Here is a 15748-nt window from a genome sequence, read left to right as displayed (position 1 = left end):
ACGGGTTTGCATATTGAGGCTCATGACCTTGAAAAGGTCCATAATTATAATCCCTATAACTATTGACATCATGGTCTGTGGGAGGCTCATAAGGTGAATCTTGCCCGTAAGCATCTCTAATAGATTTATTCCCAGAGGCAGACCAAATTCCAGACATGTCTTTGTTTTATGAAATAATCACACAAATCACAAAAAAGTAAGGCCCATACTTTGAGAAAAAAAGCAAGCCCATAATTTTTTTTTTTTTTTTTTTTTGAAAGGGAGATGATAAAAATTTGGTTTAATTTGGGAGCAATTTTGGTATTAATTTTGGGAGCAAAAATTTGGTTTTTGAAATTAGGAGCAATTTTTTTTTTTTTGTTGGGTTTTGAAGCCCAAATTTTAGTTTAAAAGAAACTACAAGCCTAACAAACAACTAAATTACAAGCCAAATAAAGAAATAAATAAAAATAAAACTAATTATTACAAACCCACAAAAAAAAAGAAAATAAAAATAAAACTAAAATTATTACAATCCCAAATAAAAAATAAAATAAAATAAAAGAAATAAAATTAAAATAATTATTACATGCCCAAAAAGATAATTACAATTACAAGCCCAAAAGAGAATAACAATACAAACCAAAAAAATTACAAGCCCAAAAAATTTGGGTTTGGGTTTAGGCTTACCTTTTTGGAGGGAAGCCCAGTTGGGCTTTTATCCCTTTTCTTAAGTTGCACAAGCCCAGTTGGGCTTTGGATCTTCCTAAACTTTTGTTGGAGAGGCCCAGTTGGGCTTTGACTTTCCTTTGGTTTTACAACAGAAGCCCAGCTGGGTCAACCCAACAGCACCAGGCAGCTTGGAGAAGGCAGCACCAGCAAGAATGGCTAGCTGCACCAGGTTCACTCCAACTGCACCAGGGAAGCCTAGCAGGCAGCAGTACAACAGCAACAAGCAGCAGCAGGGCTACACAACGCTCAGCAGCAGCTGGTGAGAACAATATGTAAAACAGTAGGAACTAGCAAAGGACTAGCTCAGAAAAGCAATGAAGATGAACAAGCTAAGATGACTTGGTAATGCAAAACAGTATGCAAGAACTTAAGTACGCAAGAACTAAGTATGCAAGACCAGCTAAATGCTTACACTAAATGCACAGAAGCAAGTGAGACTAAGATGCAGTTACACAGTGATGTTTATGCAAATGGATGCAGTGCAAGAAGATATGCAAGAATATAAGATGACAAGTATGCCAAGATGATGTAAGATGCAATGCAGATGGCACAAGCTTCAGATGACAAATAAGAAAGTTACATGACAGAATCAATGAGCTGCAAGATGAGTTGATAACTGAATATGCAGGACAAAACTAGATGCAAGCTAAAGCTAATGATGCATCCATAAAGGCTAGATGGTGCAAGTTAAGAATTCTGTGAGGCTAGATGACAGTAAATGAAAGAATGCAAGAATGCAGTTGTAATGAAACAGTAAATGCAGTGAAGATGCAACATGATGTACTAAGGATGCAAAGATGAAACCAAAAAAAATTAAGATGCTACTCAGTTACAGAATAGTAAACAAGTTAAGAGTTCTAAACTGAAACACAAGTTCTAAACAGTAAACAAGCTACAGAATCTAACAGTAAACAAAATTCAAGTGAAAATACACAAGACTAAGCTAAAAATCAGAAAAGTAATGAAAACAACAATGGCACCGCTACCGAGTCCCCGGCAGCGGCGCCAAAAACTTGGTAGCTCAAGGAATGAGACCTAAAACTATGGTTATATTTACACCTGCAAGTATACAGGGTCAGATAGTAGATAATGAATAAGCAGGGGAAGTCCACAGGGACAAGGAGGGAGCTGGTGTTGTTTTCTAAATCTTTCTAGTGACAGTGACTAAAAGCACTAGGGCATTTGAATCCACCCAATAATCCTAAGCTAAGGCAATGCCTATTCAAATTATGTTCTTGTTCTTTTCCAGATAAAACTACAATGAATGATCTCTCAGTTAGTTTCCCTAACTCACCCCTAGTATAAGCTGTCTTCTTACAGCACAACCTATCACAGGCTCATTTGGTTCAATTAGATAACTGTCATTCCTTTATCAATTAAGCACATTTCTTCTTCCAGAGAGGTCTCAAATGGATGACTTATCAACCAACTTCACTAACTCACCCCTAGTATCAACTGTCTTCTTACAGTACAATTGATCACAGGCTAATTTGATCCATTAGCTAACTATCATTCCTAAAGCAATGAAGCACAACAACAACAACAACATGAACATGAATTATCTTAACATATGATTATGGGTTTCATCAAAACCCTAGTTATTAAATTATAACATGATGAACACAATACTGAAAATAAACTACTACAACTTGGTGCACCGGCTACTCCGGGCATGCCCAAAATCAACACCCATGTCTTCAATTTATACATGCAAGCTTTTTCCCCAAAAAATCCCCAAACAGTAAAATTAGGGTTTACTAAAAAATCTAAAATTGACCTTTACCTAATCTCTGAAATCAATCAATGGTCTCGACCCATTCTTCTATTGTTTCTCCTCTTCCGTAATTGGTGGTTTGATTTCACTAACTCTGTTTCTCTCAAACCTAGTTTCTAGGTTCACTGTTTTTGAAAAGATAAAAGGGTTGAGAGAGAAGGAGCTAGAGGGTATCATGGTGGTGTCCTTTAGTGATGGCGGGGGTGGCTGATTGATGGGGTACAGTGATGGAGGTGGTTGAGCGGAGTTGGTGGCGGACATGGTGGTGGTGATGGTCGCCGTAGAGGAATGGAGAAGATGGAGTCGATGGTTTTGGGAAGAAGGGTGCGTTTGTTTTGCGGGTATAGGTATTTGGTTGTTTGGGTGTTGAGCGGGCTCATCAAATCTTGATGTTTCGCGAAGCTGAGCCGTGTGATGCGGAAATGATAGATCGATCTAACGGCGAGATGGAAGGGAGCGAGGAGCGACCGTTGGATGCTGAAGTACAACGAAGCTGACGGCTCAAGATGGAGTTAGGTGCTGTAGTGTTAGACAGGAGCTTCAGACTTTGATGACTGGCGATGCTGGGACCGTAAGATGCTGAGATGATCCAATCTGACGGCTAGAAAGGGAAACGGGTATGGATATATGAAATGGATTTGGGTGAGGGTTTTGGGCCTTGGGTATGCCAAGCCCATATCTTCTTTAAGAACAATTCTTCCTCTTCAAGCCCACTTCTAGCCTTTTGGTCTTGTGCACAACATTCTTCGCGGCTTCCTTGTGTAATTCCTCCCGGCTTTTCACTACTTTTCTGCTCTTTTCGCTCCGCTATTCATCCAAACTTTATTTATTACCTAAAAATGCAAAATTAATTAATAAAAATATTTATTCTTGAAAACAAAGAAAATACAGAATATGGGATAAAATGTAGAATTAATGCACAAAAGATGAGTTAAATGCCAAGAAAAATATATAGAAATATGCACTTTTTAGCACTCATCAGATATATAAAGTTAGCTTAGGGGTGTAAATTGGGTCGGGCCGGCCAGCCCGACCTATTTATTAAACGGGACGGTATAGGGCGAGCCGGAACATCTCTTATCCATGAAATTAAAAGGGCCGGGCGGGAAGGGTTATTTATCTACAGTAGGTACCCATGGCCTATCCAAGCCTGTTTTGTAATTTGGGCTCGGGCGGGTAGGGCCTGGAGGGCTTTGAATATTACAAAATACAAACAAATATATATTATACATATATATTGTTAAAAATAAAAAGAAAGTAGTAATAATACACAAGTTTTACTTAAAATTAATAATCAAATACGAGAATTGAGATGGGAATAAGACAAACCAAACTTCCTATAATTTCTCCTGAATTGAATCATCAGAAAAGAAAAGTTCCTTAGATTTTGCTCAATATTTTCTCTATATGGTTAACAAAATTAGACTCCTATGAAATAAAAGTTATGAAATACATATGAAAACTATGAGGGTTGACTGTATTAAGTATATGTACCAAGTATATTCTAGGATAAAACAAAATTGGAACAATCACTTAGGTTAGGTAAATGGATATCATGTTTTTTATCAAGTGGGCTTATACTTGTAGCAACATGTTTCTCATCCCAATCCTTTGAAATCAACATTATATACACATCCATATCCATAATCTATACAAAATCATCAAATAAAAAAAAAATATAGTCACACGATGCACTCAAATTGTTTGCATAATGTAAACTAAAACATGTTAATTCATGGTAATTTCATTATCTCATGGAAATTTCACACAATACATAATGTTCATCATCTAAACCCTAATTTACATGTCAAATTCGTCATAGTTAGGTTCAAATTGATTATCATTCTTCAAACAATCATTATGCATCCAATCAACAATCAAATCATTTAAACCTTACTTTTTATCAAACCATAAAGTAAACTCAAATTACAATTCAACTAACCTCTCATTGTATTCTCAATCAAATTGAGAAATTGAAGTATGCTTAGATTCCTTATGTCGCAAAGAACAAACCCTTTGAAACCATTTGGCTCGTTTGAATCATGGTTTGAGAAATCAAAAAGGGGGGATTTTAGGGTTTTTTCCGTTTTTATTTGTTGTTGAGAAAAAGAACCAGAAGAGAAGAGAATGGTCGAGTGTCGTCTGCATAAATGAATTCTTGAGCGTTAATATGAATAGCGTTGGGCGCTATTCTCAATAGCGCCCAACGCTATTCATATTAGCGCTCAAGAATTCATTTATGCAGACGATAGCGTTCAACGCTAATCATATTAGCTTTTTTTCGGCGCTATTCTTATTAGTGTTTTACGCTATTCAAAATAGTTTTCCTGCTACTCCACCATTACACTTGCGCTTCCATCCACAATTCCAATTACTAAGGTGGCGTGGAAGATGAAAGGTGGATGGATTCCACCATAAGACTTGCTCTAATATAAAGAAAAGAGGTATTTTGGGTGTTATCTTACTAATCTAAACTCCCATCAACTCAAATTAAAACAATAAAAACCAGCGTAACTAAGACTTCTTCATGGAAATGGTAGAGGTTCTTTTCCCACACCCTAAATTTCATTACAAGTAATCTTTCTTTTTTTCCTTATTTCCATAAGAAGCACACAATAAGTTAGTGACTTGCAAGAATTTTTCTCTATGTTGCTCTCTATCTAAAGGTTTAAATAAAGGTACAAAACTGGAGCCTCCTTTCAAAGAATTCAATTTCTCAACGACCTTCGTCTTAAAATTCTCTATTTTTTTTTTTCGAAAAAAAAAAAGCTATACTAAAAGAAAGGCAAAGATCAAGTACAATGATCAAAGATCAGATGACAAGACGATAGAAACTTCCAAACGAATTACATATGGAGAAGAATCTCCCAATTATGAAGAATGGCGTTGCTATCAATATACTTAAAAGTATCAGTGTCATAACTCCACAGGACAATGAAGTATTTCACTAAAACTTTTGGTCTGCCCCAAAATAATCTTTTATTTCTTTCTTCCCATAAGTTCAAGAAAACAACGTAATGCAGTATTTTCCATATATTCCTGCACATTCCTTTCATCACGTTCCAGTTCCATGCAGGAAAAAGATTTTGTAGTAACATGCAAAGGCCATAATATGTGAAGATCTTTAAAAAAAGTAATCCCATGCACATCTCAAAAGAGAAGCTACAATGCAGAAGTGGATGATTTGTAGATTCATCTTCAGAATTAACACAATCAAAACTATCCAAAGTAATTCGTCTATGCTCGAGCATGTCTCTGGTGGGTGGTGAATTGTTGAAAATTGCACATAACATGAACTTACCTTAACAATGATATTCTTGTTCCACACGCAGTTGTCAAAGATGCAAGTTTTGTGTTGGTCCTCTAAAAGTTCATAACACTTGTTAGTACTGAGGTTATCCATGACAATAATCTCATCTTCACCTTCAATCAAAACAGGAACAACCCCTAAGTTTTTTCTCATGAGGTCCCGTTCAAACTGCTCATTTGCATTTAGTTGATGTTTATGAGATCATATATATGAGGGGGTGTCGGTTGAAGGTTACTTAAGAAGAAATGCATCCTTAAAGATATAAATCTTGGCCGGTATAGTATATATGAAGCAAAGGCATCATCATCACGCGTTTCTTACTCGAGAGAGATTCATGATGCATAGGCATCACTGTCGTTGTCTTGCTAAATTGAGAATGCATCATAATGATGCATGAAAAAGAAAGAATCATTTATGCAGGTCTTTTGCATATTTTTGTGAAATGTCCCTTAATCTATACGGACTAGGCTTTTTTTGGCTTTGTCATTGTAACAGGATCGAGTTGGTTTTAGTTGCTAATCCTGTCATGGATGAATTACGGCCTTCGCTGGATCCTTTCGACATATAGAGGAAGGTACATAAGCATATGCAATGAGTGATAACATTAGTGATCCAACACTTTGTCACCTAATTGAGAGGTGATTAACTCTCATTTGGAACGGTGTGTGTTTTCAGATCGGATAGTTCTATTTACATAAGTGGCAAACTTGAAGACCATTGGGGAAGGTGGCTCGCATCCGAATGATATAGCATTTTAGTTTGGTCCTCACAGTACTACGTGGTAAATTGTTTGTCGTCCATGATGACACTTGCCAAATTTTGAACTTTAAGATTGCCGAGTGTAGTTTGTGAGTTTTGTTCTGCTGAGCGTGACTCCAGGGGAGAGTTTTTCCAATCCATCACAAGTAGAATCACCCAATAACTTTACCATTATACTATAGTGATATTGGTAAATAGTTAAATTTGTTATAAAATGATGGACCTAGCGTGTGAAAAAAATATCTTATATCTCCCTATCCAAAATGAAATAAGTGATTAAGATAATTTGGAAGAAAATAATATATTGAAACCAAATATTCCAAAATTACTAAGAAAATTCCTACTGTTGTCCGGCTACTTCGAAATTTCATAGGAAACCCATATGCTCAAACCTTGTCTCCCAACCATGGGAATAACATCATCACCGATTCAAAGGTCTAATGAGTTAAGCTCAAACGTGGTATAATGAGTTAACACCACTTGAGTCTTCAAGATCCACAAATACATTTTTTGGATTTCTTTTTGATGAAGAAAAATTGAAGAAATGTTGATGTTATTGGTTTCACAAATCTCCTTATTATTGAAATTGTTGGAAATTTAGGCTAAAAGAGAGGATAAAGACAAAATAAGAATGTTGTACTTGGGCCTTCAAGGTTGGGTTCTTTAAAACAATTATTTCCATGTGTTTGGTGAGTACCAATTTGTACATAAGATAATGCGTTTGGGATATTCTCATTGTTGGAATACAAATTTATTTAACCACATAATTGAATTGAAGGTTAGTACACCTTGATTCGACCAAAAACGCACAATGGAAATTTTGATGATGCTTTTATTACCATTTCATACTTAGAATGAATTTGCATGTTTATTAATGGTGGTTAATTAATAGTTACGTCTATTGAGATAATGTGACATATGAGATTGAGATTATTCGGAGCAGTGGGGATTAAGAGATAAAAATCTGAAAAAAGTGGTACCATCTGAAGATTCTGACACCACGAAAGCCCATTTACTAGTTACAAAACTTTTTAAAGAAACATAACACAAACTTCTTAAAGAACAATGTCTTTCTCTTCTTCGTCATGAGTCTCTTCGTCCTCTTCTTCCTCCTCTTCCTCCTCTTCTTCCTCCTCTCCATCGTCTTTCTCCTTTTGTCCTTCTCCTTCTCTGCCGGATCCTAGTTGTTCTTCCTCTACATTTTCAACGTCTTCTCTTTGTTGTTCACCTCTTCATCATCATTCTCTTCTTCAATAACATTATCATTGAATTCTCCATCACCTCTTCGTTGACATCTTGAATTACATCACGAACATTCTCTTGGTTAACTTCCGGTAACAAGTCCCTTCCATGTTTAGCATTTGTGGCACCATGCTTTCGGAAATCTAAATGTTTTGCTCCACGAGGGGTGGGAGTTTTAAAATCCTCATCTAGTTGTTGTTTCAATCTTTTTCCTTTGTTCCTAAAGAACAAAACCAAAGTATTAGCTAAACATAAGAGAATGTTGTGTTATCAAATGAAATTGAACTAAAGAATAAACTTAACACAACACTCGAAGTTAAAAGACCATAGTTTGGTTACCTGAAAAAAACTGCGAGGAAACCGAACTAAATATTTCAAAAGTTCGGTTAGCCAAAAAAGTTAACAAGAAAACCGAACTCATTCTTAAATTTTGAAAAATTGAGTTCGTTTAAGAGGGTTTTTTATGCGAGCACACCGAACTAACAATTTCAAAAGTTCGGTTACCAAGAGAAATTATCGACAAAACCGAACTCATTCTTTCAAAGGAAAAATTGAGTTCGGTTACGAGAGACTTTTTTGTGAGCATACGGTAAACAGATATTAGTCTATTTTTTGCGAGCACACCGAACTGTTCTTATTTTTAGGAGTTCGGTTAGGAAATCTAGGGTTACATACAAATTTCTCCTAGCCGAACTATCTACTGCAACTACCATTTTCAATGGGTTTTGATGATTTATAATCGATTTCTTCAACAAATAACGAATTGAAAAGAATGGGTATGAAGGAAATTACCCGCGGATTTGCATTTCACTTGAATCAGACTTCTTTGTTGCGGTTGGATGATTGATTTTGCCTATCAGCGGTGCTTCAAGTTCTTTAAACTTTAGCAATTCTTTTGGGAGATTCACTATATATGGGAGTCCCGGACTCAATCCAGGAAGTCTGGGTGTTTGCTTGGCACGCATTGTTTAGGTTTTAATTAGTGGGCTAGATTAGTGGGTTAGATTAGTGGGTTATTAGGGTTAGTTATAATCTTAATTAGAATAAGGGAATATTAGTCTTCCCTAATCTTTTAGGACACCCCTTATAATGTAGGGTGAACATTTGTATCACAAAATAGTCCCCCACCTTTTTAAGTAGTGCCCAAAAAATCGTTCCAAAATAAGAATGTTGTACTTGGGCCTTCAAGGTTGGGTTCTTTAAAACAATTATTTCCACACTTCCCAATGTGTTTGGCGAGTACAAATTTGTACATAAAATAATGCGTTTAGGATATTCCCATGGTTGGAGTACAAATTTGTTTAACCACGTAACTGAATTGAAGGTTTGTACACCTTGATTTGACCAAAAACGCACAATGGAAATTCTGATGATACTTTTATTACCAATCCATATTTAGAGTGAATTTGCATGTTTATTAATGGTGAAGAAAGTGGTACCATCCGAAGATTATGACACAACGAAAGCACATTTACTAGTTACAAAATTTTTAAAGAAACATAACACAAAACTTCTTAAAGGATTAGAAAAATTCCTTCCAAAATGCAGTTGTTACCCTCTAGGCTCTCTATACATGATTCTATTCTCTCCGCTTAAGTCTAAATTACTATCACTAAAATTCATGATCATATCAAAAATAAAAAAATCATGATCAGTAATGGATTCTTCTTAGGCCCATTTGGCGATGAGCGACATAGCACCAGCACCTAAAAATAACGAAACATACGACCCAAATTGGAGCCAACCACTTTCTTGAAGCTTAGGGTCCATGAAGATAGCTGCCAAAAGGTCCACCAATGACATGTAAATCAAAATTCCAGCTGCGGCCGCATTCATAACTCCTTGTACGATTAGAGCCGTAGGACTAGTTTCGCTGTAAACATTGGTGATTCCGATTCCAATTGCGACGCCACCTGGTGTAGTTAGCGCGAAGAATGCACACATCCAAATAACATATTTGGCATTGAATTTGGCTTGTGTTATGCACCCGCCAAGTCCTAAGCCTTCGAAAAACTGATGGAAAGCTAATGCTCCAAGAAGAGGCCTGATTGTGGAAGGACTTTGAGAGACACCCACTGCTACACCTATTATCACAGAGTGCACCAATATTCCCAACTCCAAGACCTGCAACATAAAAAATAATTAAGCACAGTTCTAATTTTTGGGGCAAGCCAGGTCGATTTTGCAACTGTTTTATAAATTTTTTAGCCGAAAAAAAATAAAATAAATTGTATATATGCACTAACCTGAGTTATGACTTTATGGCGCAGAAGCATATCAGCTGAGGACGATAGAGATGATCCATGTGCATGACCGTGTGTTGCATGTGTATGCACCTCCATTTTACACCCTGCTTCTTGTTCATCATCTCCAACAGTCGCACCAACTTTTGTGTCATCTCTGTTGTGACTCATTTTTTTCTTCAATTCTGATCTTCTATAATAACCGGTTGCTAGCGAATCAGCCATTAATGTCAACATAGCAGACATCATGGCAATGAAACCCGTAAACGGGAATTTACCCCATGGGTCCTCTTTCAAACAAGGAGAAGACAAATCTTCAAACGCATCGGGCAAGATATGAATGAAACCCGTAGCTAAGATGACACCAGCAGCAAACGATTTAACATAGAAGAATAAATTACTATCTGGATGTAAAGCAGGAATGCTTCGTCCTAATATCGGAAGACATACACCAATTGCACTTGCAGTAAGAATGACAGCAATAGATATGAATTTGAGGTTGAGTGCTTCTCTTTTGTTAACACCTTCTTCGTCTTCTTGTTCGCAGGTACACTCGGCAGAGACTGAAACTGGGTAGTGGAGATATTGAACCAGAACTACTAGCAGTAATAGAAGAACTGATTTATAAGAAGAATTGCGCTTCATATTGAATAGAAAAACAAAAGAACGAGAAGTATATTGGAGAAACAAGATGTGTAGATTGGAGAGGATGGTTTACGCTTATATATATATAAGTGATGACTTCCCAAACTCTGTTGTGATGGAGTGAGCATGATGTAGACATAGACATGATTATTTACTTGAAAGGGTTTGGGGTTTTGTGTGTGTTGTATCAAAAAGTTGGAAATACGAGGGGTAAAAGTGGTCATTTAGCATGTGAATTAGTTAACAGAAGCGAAATAATGAAGTCACTCTTTCCTAATAGGATGGAGTTATTATTAGGAAAAGGGTAACAAAATAATCGGCTCCTAAAAATAAGCAGTTGCCAAAAATCTGGCAAGTGCGTGTTGTCGATGACTGCTAAATATTGACCCTCGATTAATAAGGATATATATAGTTAGCTAAAGATGTTGTCATAGTTTTCTGCGGGTGAGATGGGGATTGTTGTTAAGCCTTTGAAATGTCTGACAAGACGTGTTGGATTAAATATCGTCGTGAACAATCTCTGCCTATCAAAAAACTGCACAAAACCAGATCATAATGTCATTCCTCAGTTGGAAGAAATAGAATGAGATGTGATGGTTGAACATGAATACTGCATACATTTGGTGGGAGGGGTTCTTGTGATGTGTTCTGATAACCTTGCGATGGTGGAATTATAACTCGACGTATTCCTCCTACTTTCATTGATTTTGTTGCTGCTGTAATCCCTGAGATTACCTACATAATTCCATTTCCAATGTCAAAAAACAAGTATCTAAAGCTTCTAACCACATTAAGCTAGCTAGGTATATGATGGTTTACATTGTCAGAAGCTCCAACGATGAAAGCAAAAGGAATTGGTACACCAGTTTCATCTTTGTGATCGTATGTCGAATCGAATCTCCATCCTTGTTTTGCCGCTAATCTTCCATAATAATGTATCGAAACCCTTTTCATATTTTTCTAAGAAATCAGTGAGTGCGAAACTTTATTGTTCAAAATCAAATGCTTTGGGTCAAACTGAATGGACCCAAGAAATTGAGATGATGTGAAAATAAAATGAATGGTATAAAAAAAATGAAAAACCCAGAACACTCCATACCTGGTCTCCAACCATGGGAATAACACCGATTCGAAGATCTAATGACTTGACACCACCCGAGTCTTCAAGCTCCCACGAATTCAGTAATTGAAGCTGCTTTTGAAGATGAAGAAGAAGCAATAAATTTGAAAGAAAATAGAGAAATTGTTGTTGCACAAGTAATTGAATTAGAGAGGAGTAATCTCCTTGTTAGATTTAGTGAAGAAGAAGAAGATGTAGGTTTTGGATGAGGATGATGTGTGGATTCATCAAGTTGATGAGTTATAAGTGAAGAAGATGATGTTGGTGAGACAATTGCACTACACTGTACCATTTTATTTTTTTGCCCTTCTATAAAATGTACCAAGGGATAGAATTTCACTATTATAGAATAGTAGTAGTCTTTCCAAAAATAAAAATGCAGAAAGAGACACCTTTCGTTGGGATTAACAATCATGCACCCTTCTACCGTCTTCAAAAAGAACCGGCCGCTGCTCTATAAAAATTTGGTAGTCCACTGTAACAACCATATTATTCAGATATATAGTACAGACCATTTACACTCTCTTTACATCAGAGAAAAAAGCATAACAAAATGAACCATTTGTACAACATGAAAACAACTGAATAACCAAGTCATATATGTAACGAGATGAACAGAATTAATTACAAGGACAACATAAAATTGTTGGGGGAGTCATCAACCATTGAATTATTAATTTGGTCAAGGAAATCAGTAAGATTAGAAACAGCTCTTGAACAAAGTTCCTCACTATTCAATCTCGCCTTCAATTTCATTACTTTCTCTTCCATTTCTTCACTTCCTTTACCTTTCATCACCCTCATTACACCTTCTTCCACGTCACTCTTTCGGATACCGTTCATTTTCGCACCGATTCCCCAAACATCGACAATATACGTACAGTTAACGAATTGGTCACCGGCAACAGGATAACAAAGTAACTTTTTCCCACATTGTATCGCTTCGACTGTCGAATTCCATCCACAATGGGTAAGATAACATCCAACGGCTGGGTGTTCTAGTAGTTCCTTCTGTGGAGCCCATGAAATTATTTTGCCGATGTTGCGTACCCGGTCCAGAAACCCGTCGGGTAAACCATCCCTCCATGTGGATCCAAGTACCCATATGAATGGGCTTTTGGTATTTTCAAGGCCTAGTGCTAATTCAGTGACTTTTTGTTCACCAATCGGGCCCACCCAACTGCCAAATGAAACGTAAATGACTGAAGATTTCTTTTGTTTAGCCAACCAATCTAGACAGCTTCTATCTTCATCCCAAAATGTAAGAGCTTTAGTCAATTTTGTATCATGACCAGTCAAAGGTCCAACTCGGAAAATACGTGGGCGATCCGATGACCGTTGGACCGAGTCAATTTTCCGATTTATTTGACTAATATCGTCAAAATTGTCTTCCATGAATGAATTGGCTAGTAACCATTTAAGATTCCTTGATCTCTCTAAAATTCTTACCCAAAACATGAATCTTTGTTTTTGTGAAGATGGATTTCCTATTAACCATGGTAAATGTCTCGTGGTCAATAATGGTCGGCCAGGTAAACAACATATGTTATCTTGATTTCGTGGAATTCCTTGAAAAACAATAAGAGAAACAGTCAAATTCAATGGAATCGATTTTAACAAATATTTAGACTATGGCATTAAAAAAGAGATCACTAGTATTTTATTATAGTATATTTTAATTAAAAATTGTTAATTAAAAATGCTACTAAATTAAAAATGATGGGACCAAATAACTGATGATCTCAGTGAGAGAGGACTAATTCTACATTTCGTATTAGAAATGATCTGATCTTATGGGTGACTATGACTTAGTGAGAGTAAATACTGATGAGCCGCCCGACATGTGGTCACATGACATTAGAAGTTGACCAAGTAAGGGGTTGATTAAATCAATATAATCAATAATTAATTAGACTAATTAAAGTATTAGTACGACTTTGTACAATTATACACGTTGGATGCACATGTTAACTGTAGAACAGAAAAACCATACCACCGACTATTAGCTTTTATACTTGCATCGGTTACAGGGAATTTGAATCAGTGCATTTTATATGCGATTCTAAACATGTAAATTCAGATATTTTCAATATTAATATTTTCATGGAAAGTATAGTCATAATGACAGATGTAAACTAATTATTCAACATGCAATATGGTACTGCATTATATAATGGAAAGTTGATAGTATCACCCGGTGAACTTACCGAATTCGGAAATATAACCATGGTGGATCAATTCAGGAATTGCCTCAATCAACTTATACGTAGCCAGCATAGCTGGCCAAAAGCCGGCAACGGGAACACCACGACGGACTGCAACTTCGATAGCCCAAGAAGCTAACAAATCAACAACTACTAAACAGACATCTTCTTGTAGACTTTGAATTTTGAGTTCTAGATGAGATGGCATGACATTTTCCATTGAATAATTGATTGAGAAGAAATCATAGTTTTCTTTATCTAAACCATCTGGAATCGACGTGAATATAATCTTACTACTCTTTTCATCCAGTTTTGCAACGATACGGCAGTATATGAAGGCGGGAACGATGATAATAGGTTGGAATCCGCGGTCGTAAAGAACATTGGCTAATTGGATCATGGGTGTTACATGACCTTGTGCTGGATATGGAACTAGAACTATCTTTGGTTTCTTTGAACACACCATTTCTCTAAGCTCTGAATGTTTCTTCTTATTTGCGCAGAGCTGTTTTGATATTTGTAAAATGGGATGCAGAGATGGTAGAGAGTTATTTTTATAGTGTAAGAGAAGATATAGAACGTGCATAGATGTGAGGGTGGGGGTTGTTTGGCAAGATTGATCTATGGACCTACCAATCACATCTTAATTCCTCTCGTAGACTTTTTCTTGCACAAAAACCATAAGAAAGGGTGCACGAAAACCCCAGAAACTCAATCTGTCTAAAAGATGGTTGCCCTTTCACTGAAATAAGTAGACCGAGTTATGTTCGAGTCAGACTGAGTTAACCTCGAGTCATACAGGTGAAGAGGCAACTGCATGGAATTAAATGCTATCAGACAAGACTTCAAGTTTAAAAACTACAGGAAATAAGAAAAACAGACACAATTGATTCACATGTGGTATGTGGTACCCAACTTTGGCTTCTAGCTTTTAGATGATAACATCTAACTTTCTAAAGACGAATTCTCTTGAGGTGAAAAGTTTTCCGAGGGTGGATTCTCGTTTTGTCGAGGTTAAAAGTTCGAGTTTTTATGGAAACTGCGTCCAAAGGAGGAAAACAATTTTCCACTATAAAAATCCCAAACATAAAAAGGTTGTGAAAACCTAGGAAATCAATCATGTCTAAAATATTTATATATTTTTAAATGTAAATAATATCTAAAAAACAAACAAAAAAAACAACGAAAAAAATTACACACATTTCAAATAACCAGTAGGGATCCTTGTCACCGTCTACGTACTAACACCCTTTTGTATGATAATAACTAATTTGTGAAAAAAGAAATTATATTTCTTTGCGCTAATATCAAACCTAGACAAATGATTGTGCAGCCTCTTCAAAAGATCCACAAATTCCTCACTAAGTTCCCCAAATATCGTGAAAGCTAAAGTGCCAAAACCAAAATCTTGAGCCACGAATTTGTCAAAGCATATATTATGTTTACTCGAAGATGGCATTCCTCAAAGCTAAACCTGGCTAAAAATCACGATCTCTTCCTCCAGTAAAAGGCGACACCCCAGTCACATCTAAACTGACTTCACGATCTTTATCCCAATTGTAAACCAGAATATCCGCAGGTCTCAGAGCTCCACCATTGTTAGACAAGAAGCCCAAAGTGACTTCCTTCCTAACATGCACCCCAGCACGATAACACATGTCAGCAATAGTGTCTCTGACAACAAGGTGATGTCCTAATTTTAGCCCCACCTAATGAGCACAATGCAAAGCATGATCTCCA

The 15748-nt window shown here is 36.5% G+C and overlaps 3 protein-coding genes across 3 annotated transcripts; all 3 read right to left on the bottom strand.

Moving 5' to 3' along the window:
* Positions 1-9352: 9352 nt before the first annotated feature.
* On the bottom strand, positions 9353-10763 carry LOC113339925 (zinc transporter 5-like). Its single transcript, XM_026585150.1, has 2 exons — positions 10043-10763; positions 9353-9920 (listed from the first exon to the last, which is right to left on the bottom strand). The coding sequence occupies exons 1-2, from the start codon at positions 10682-10684 to the stop codon at positions 9465-9467; spliced, it is 1098 nt and encodes a 365-aa protein (XP_026440935.1). The 5' UTR covers positions 10685-10763; the 3' UTR covers positions 9353-9464.
* Positions 10764-11079: 316 nt separating this feature from the next.
* Positions 11080-12319, bottom strand: LOC113275664 (peptidyl-prolyl cis-trans isomerase FKBP17-1, chloroplastic-like). The gene is made up of 5 exons (XM_026525207.1): positions 12224-12319; positions 11784-11876; positions 11504-11644; positions 11303-11419; positions 11080-11219 (listed from the first exon to the last, which is right to left on the bottom strand). Exons 1-5 carry the CDS (start codon positions 12317-12319, stop codon positions 11097-11099), a joined length of 570 nt encoding a protein of 189 aa, XP_026380992.1. The 3' UTR covers positions 11080-11096.
* On the bottom strand, positions 12275-14537 carry LOC113339913 (UDP-glycosyltransferase 82A1-like). Its single transcript, XM_026585140.1, has 2 exons — positions 14012-14537; positions 12275-13372 (listed from the first exon to the last, which is right to left on the bottom strand). Exons 1-2 carry the CDS (start codon positions 14472-14474, stop codon positions 12429-12431), a joined length of 1407 nt encoding a protein of 468 aa, XP_026440925.1. The 5' UTR covers positions 14475-14537; the 3' UTR covers positions 12275-12428.
* Between the last annotated feature and the right edge of the window lie 1211 nt (positions 14538-15748).

This window comes from Papaver somniferum, chromosome 1 (assembly GCF_003573695.1).
Source record: "Papaver somniferum cultivar HN1 chromosome 1, ASM357369v1, whole genome shotgun sequence".
Taxonomy (NCBI): domain Eukaryota; kingdom Viridiplantae; phylum Streptophyta; class Magnoliopsida; order Ranunculales; family Papaveraceae; genus Papaver; species Papaver somniferum.
Note: the sequence above shows the minus strand (reverse complement) of the source record. Positions and strands in the feature narration are given on the sequence as shown.

What these genes read in the sequence shown, in the direction of transcription:
- LOC113339925 (XM_026585150.1), bottom strand. Translation starts at nt 10,684, where the DNA reads ATGAAGCGCAATTCTTCTTATAAATCAGTTCTTCTATTACTGCTAGTA. An exon ending in GCCATAAAGTCATAACTCAG is followed by an intron (nt 9,921 to 10,042) that starts GTTAGTGCATAT and finishes TTTATGTTGCAG; the next exon opens with GTCTTGGAGTTGGGAATATT.
- LOC113275664 (XM_026525207.1), bottom strand. Translation starts at nt 12,319, where the DNA reads ATGGTCTGTACTATATATCTGAATAATATGGTTGTTACAGTGGACTAC. An exon ending in TTTTTGAAGACGGTAGAAGG is followed by an intron (nt 11,877 to 12,223) that starts GTGCATGATTGT and finishes CTTCAAAAGCAG; the next exon opens with CTTCAATTACTGAATTCGTG. An exon ending in AAGAACCCCTCCCACCAAAT is followed by an intron (nt 11,220 to 11,302) that starts GTATGCAGTATT and finishes GGTTTTGTGCAG; the next exon opens with TTTTTTGATAGGCAGAGATT.
- LOC113339913 (XM_026585140.1), bottom strand. Translation starts at nt 14,474, where the DNA reads ATGGTGTGTTCAAAGAAACCAAAGATAGTTCTAGTTCCATATCCAGCA. An exon ending in TGGTTATATTTCCGAATTCG is followed by an intron (nt 13,373 to 14,011) that starts GTAAGTTCACCG and finishes TTGTTTTTCAAG; the next exon opens with GAATTCCACGAAATCAAGAT.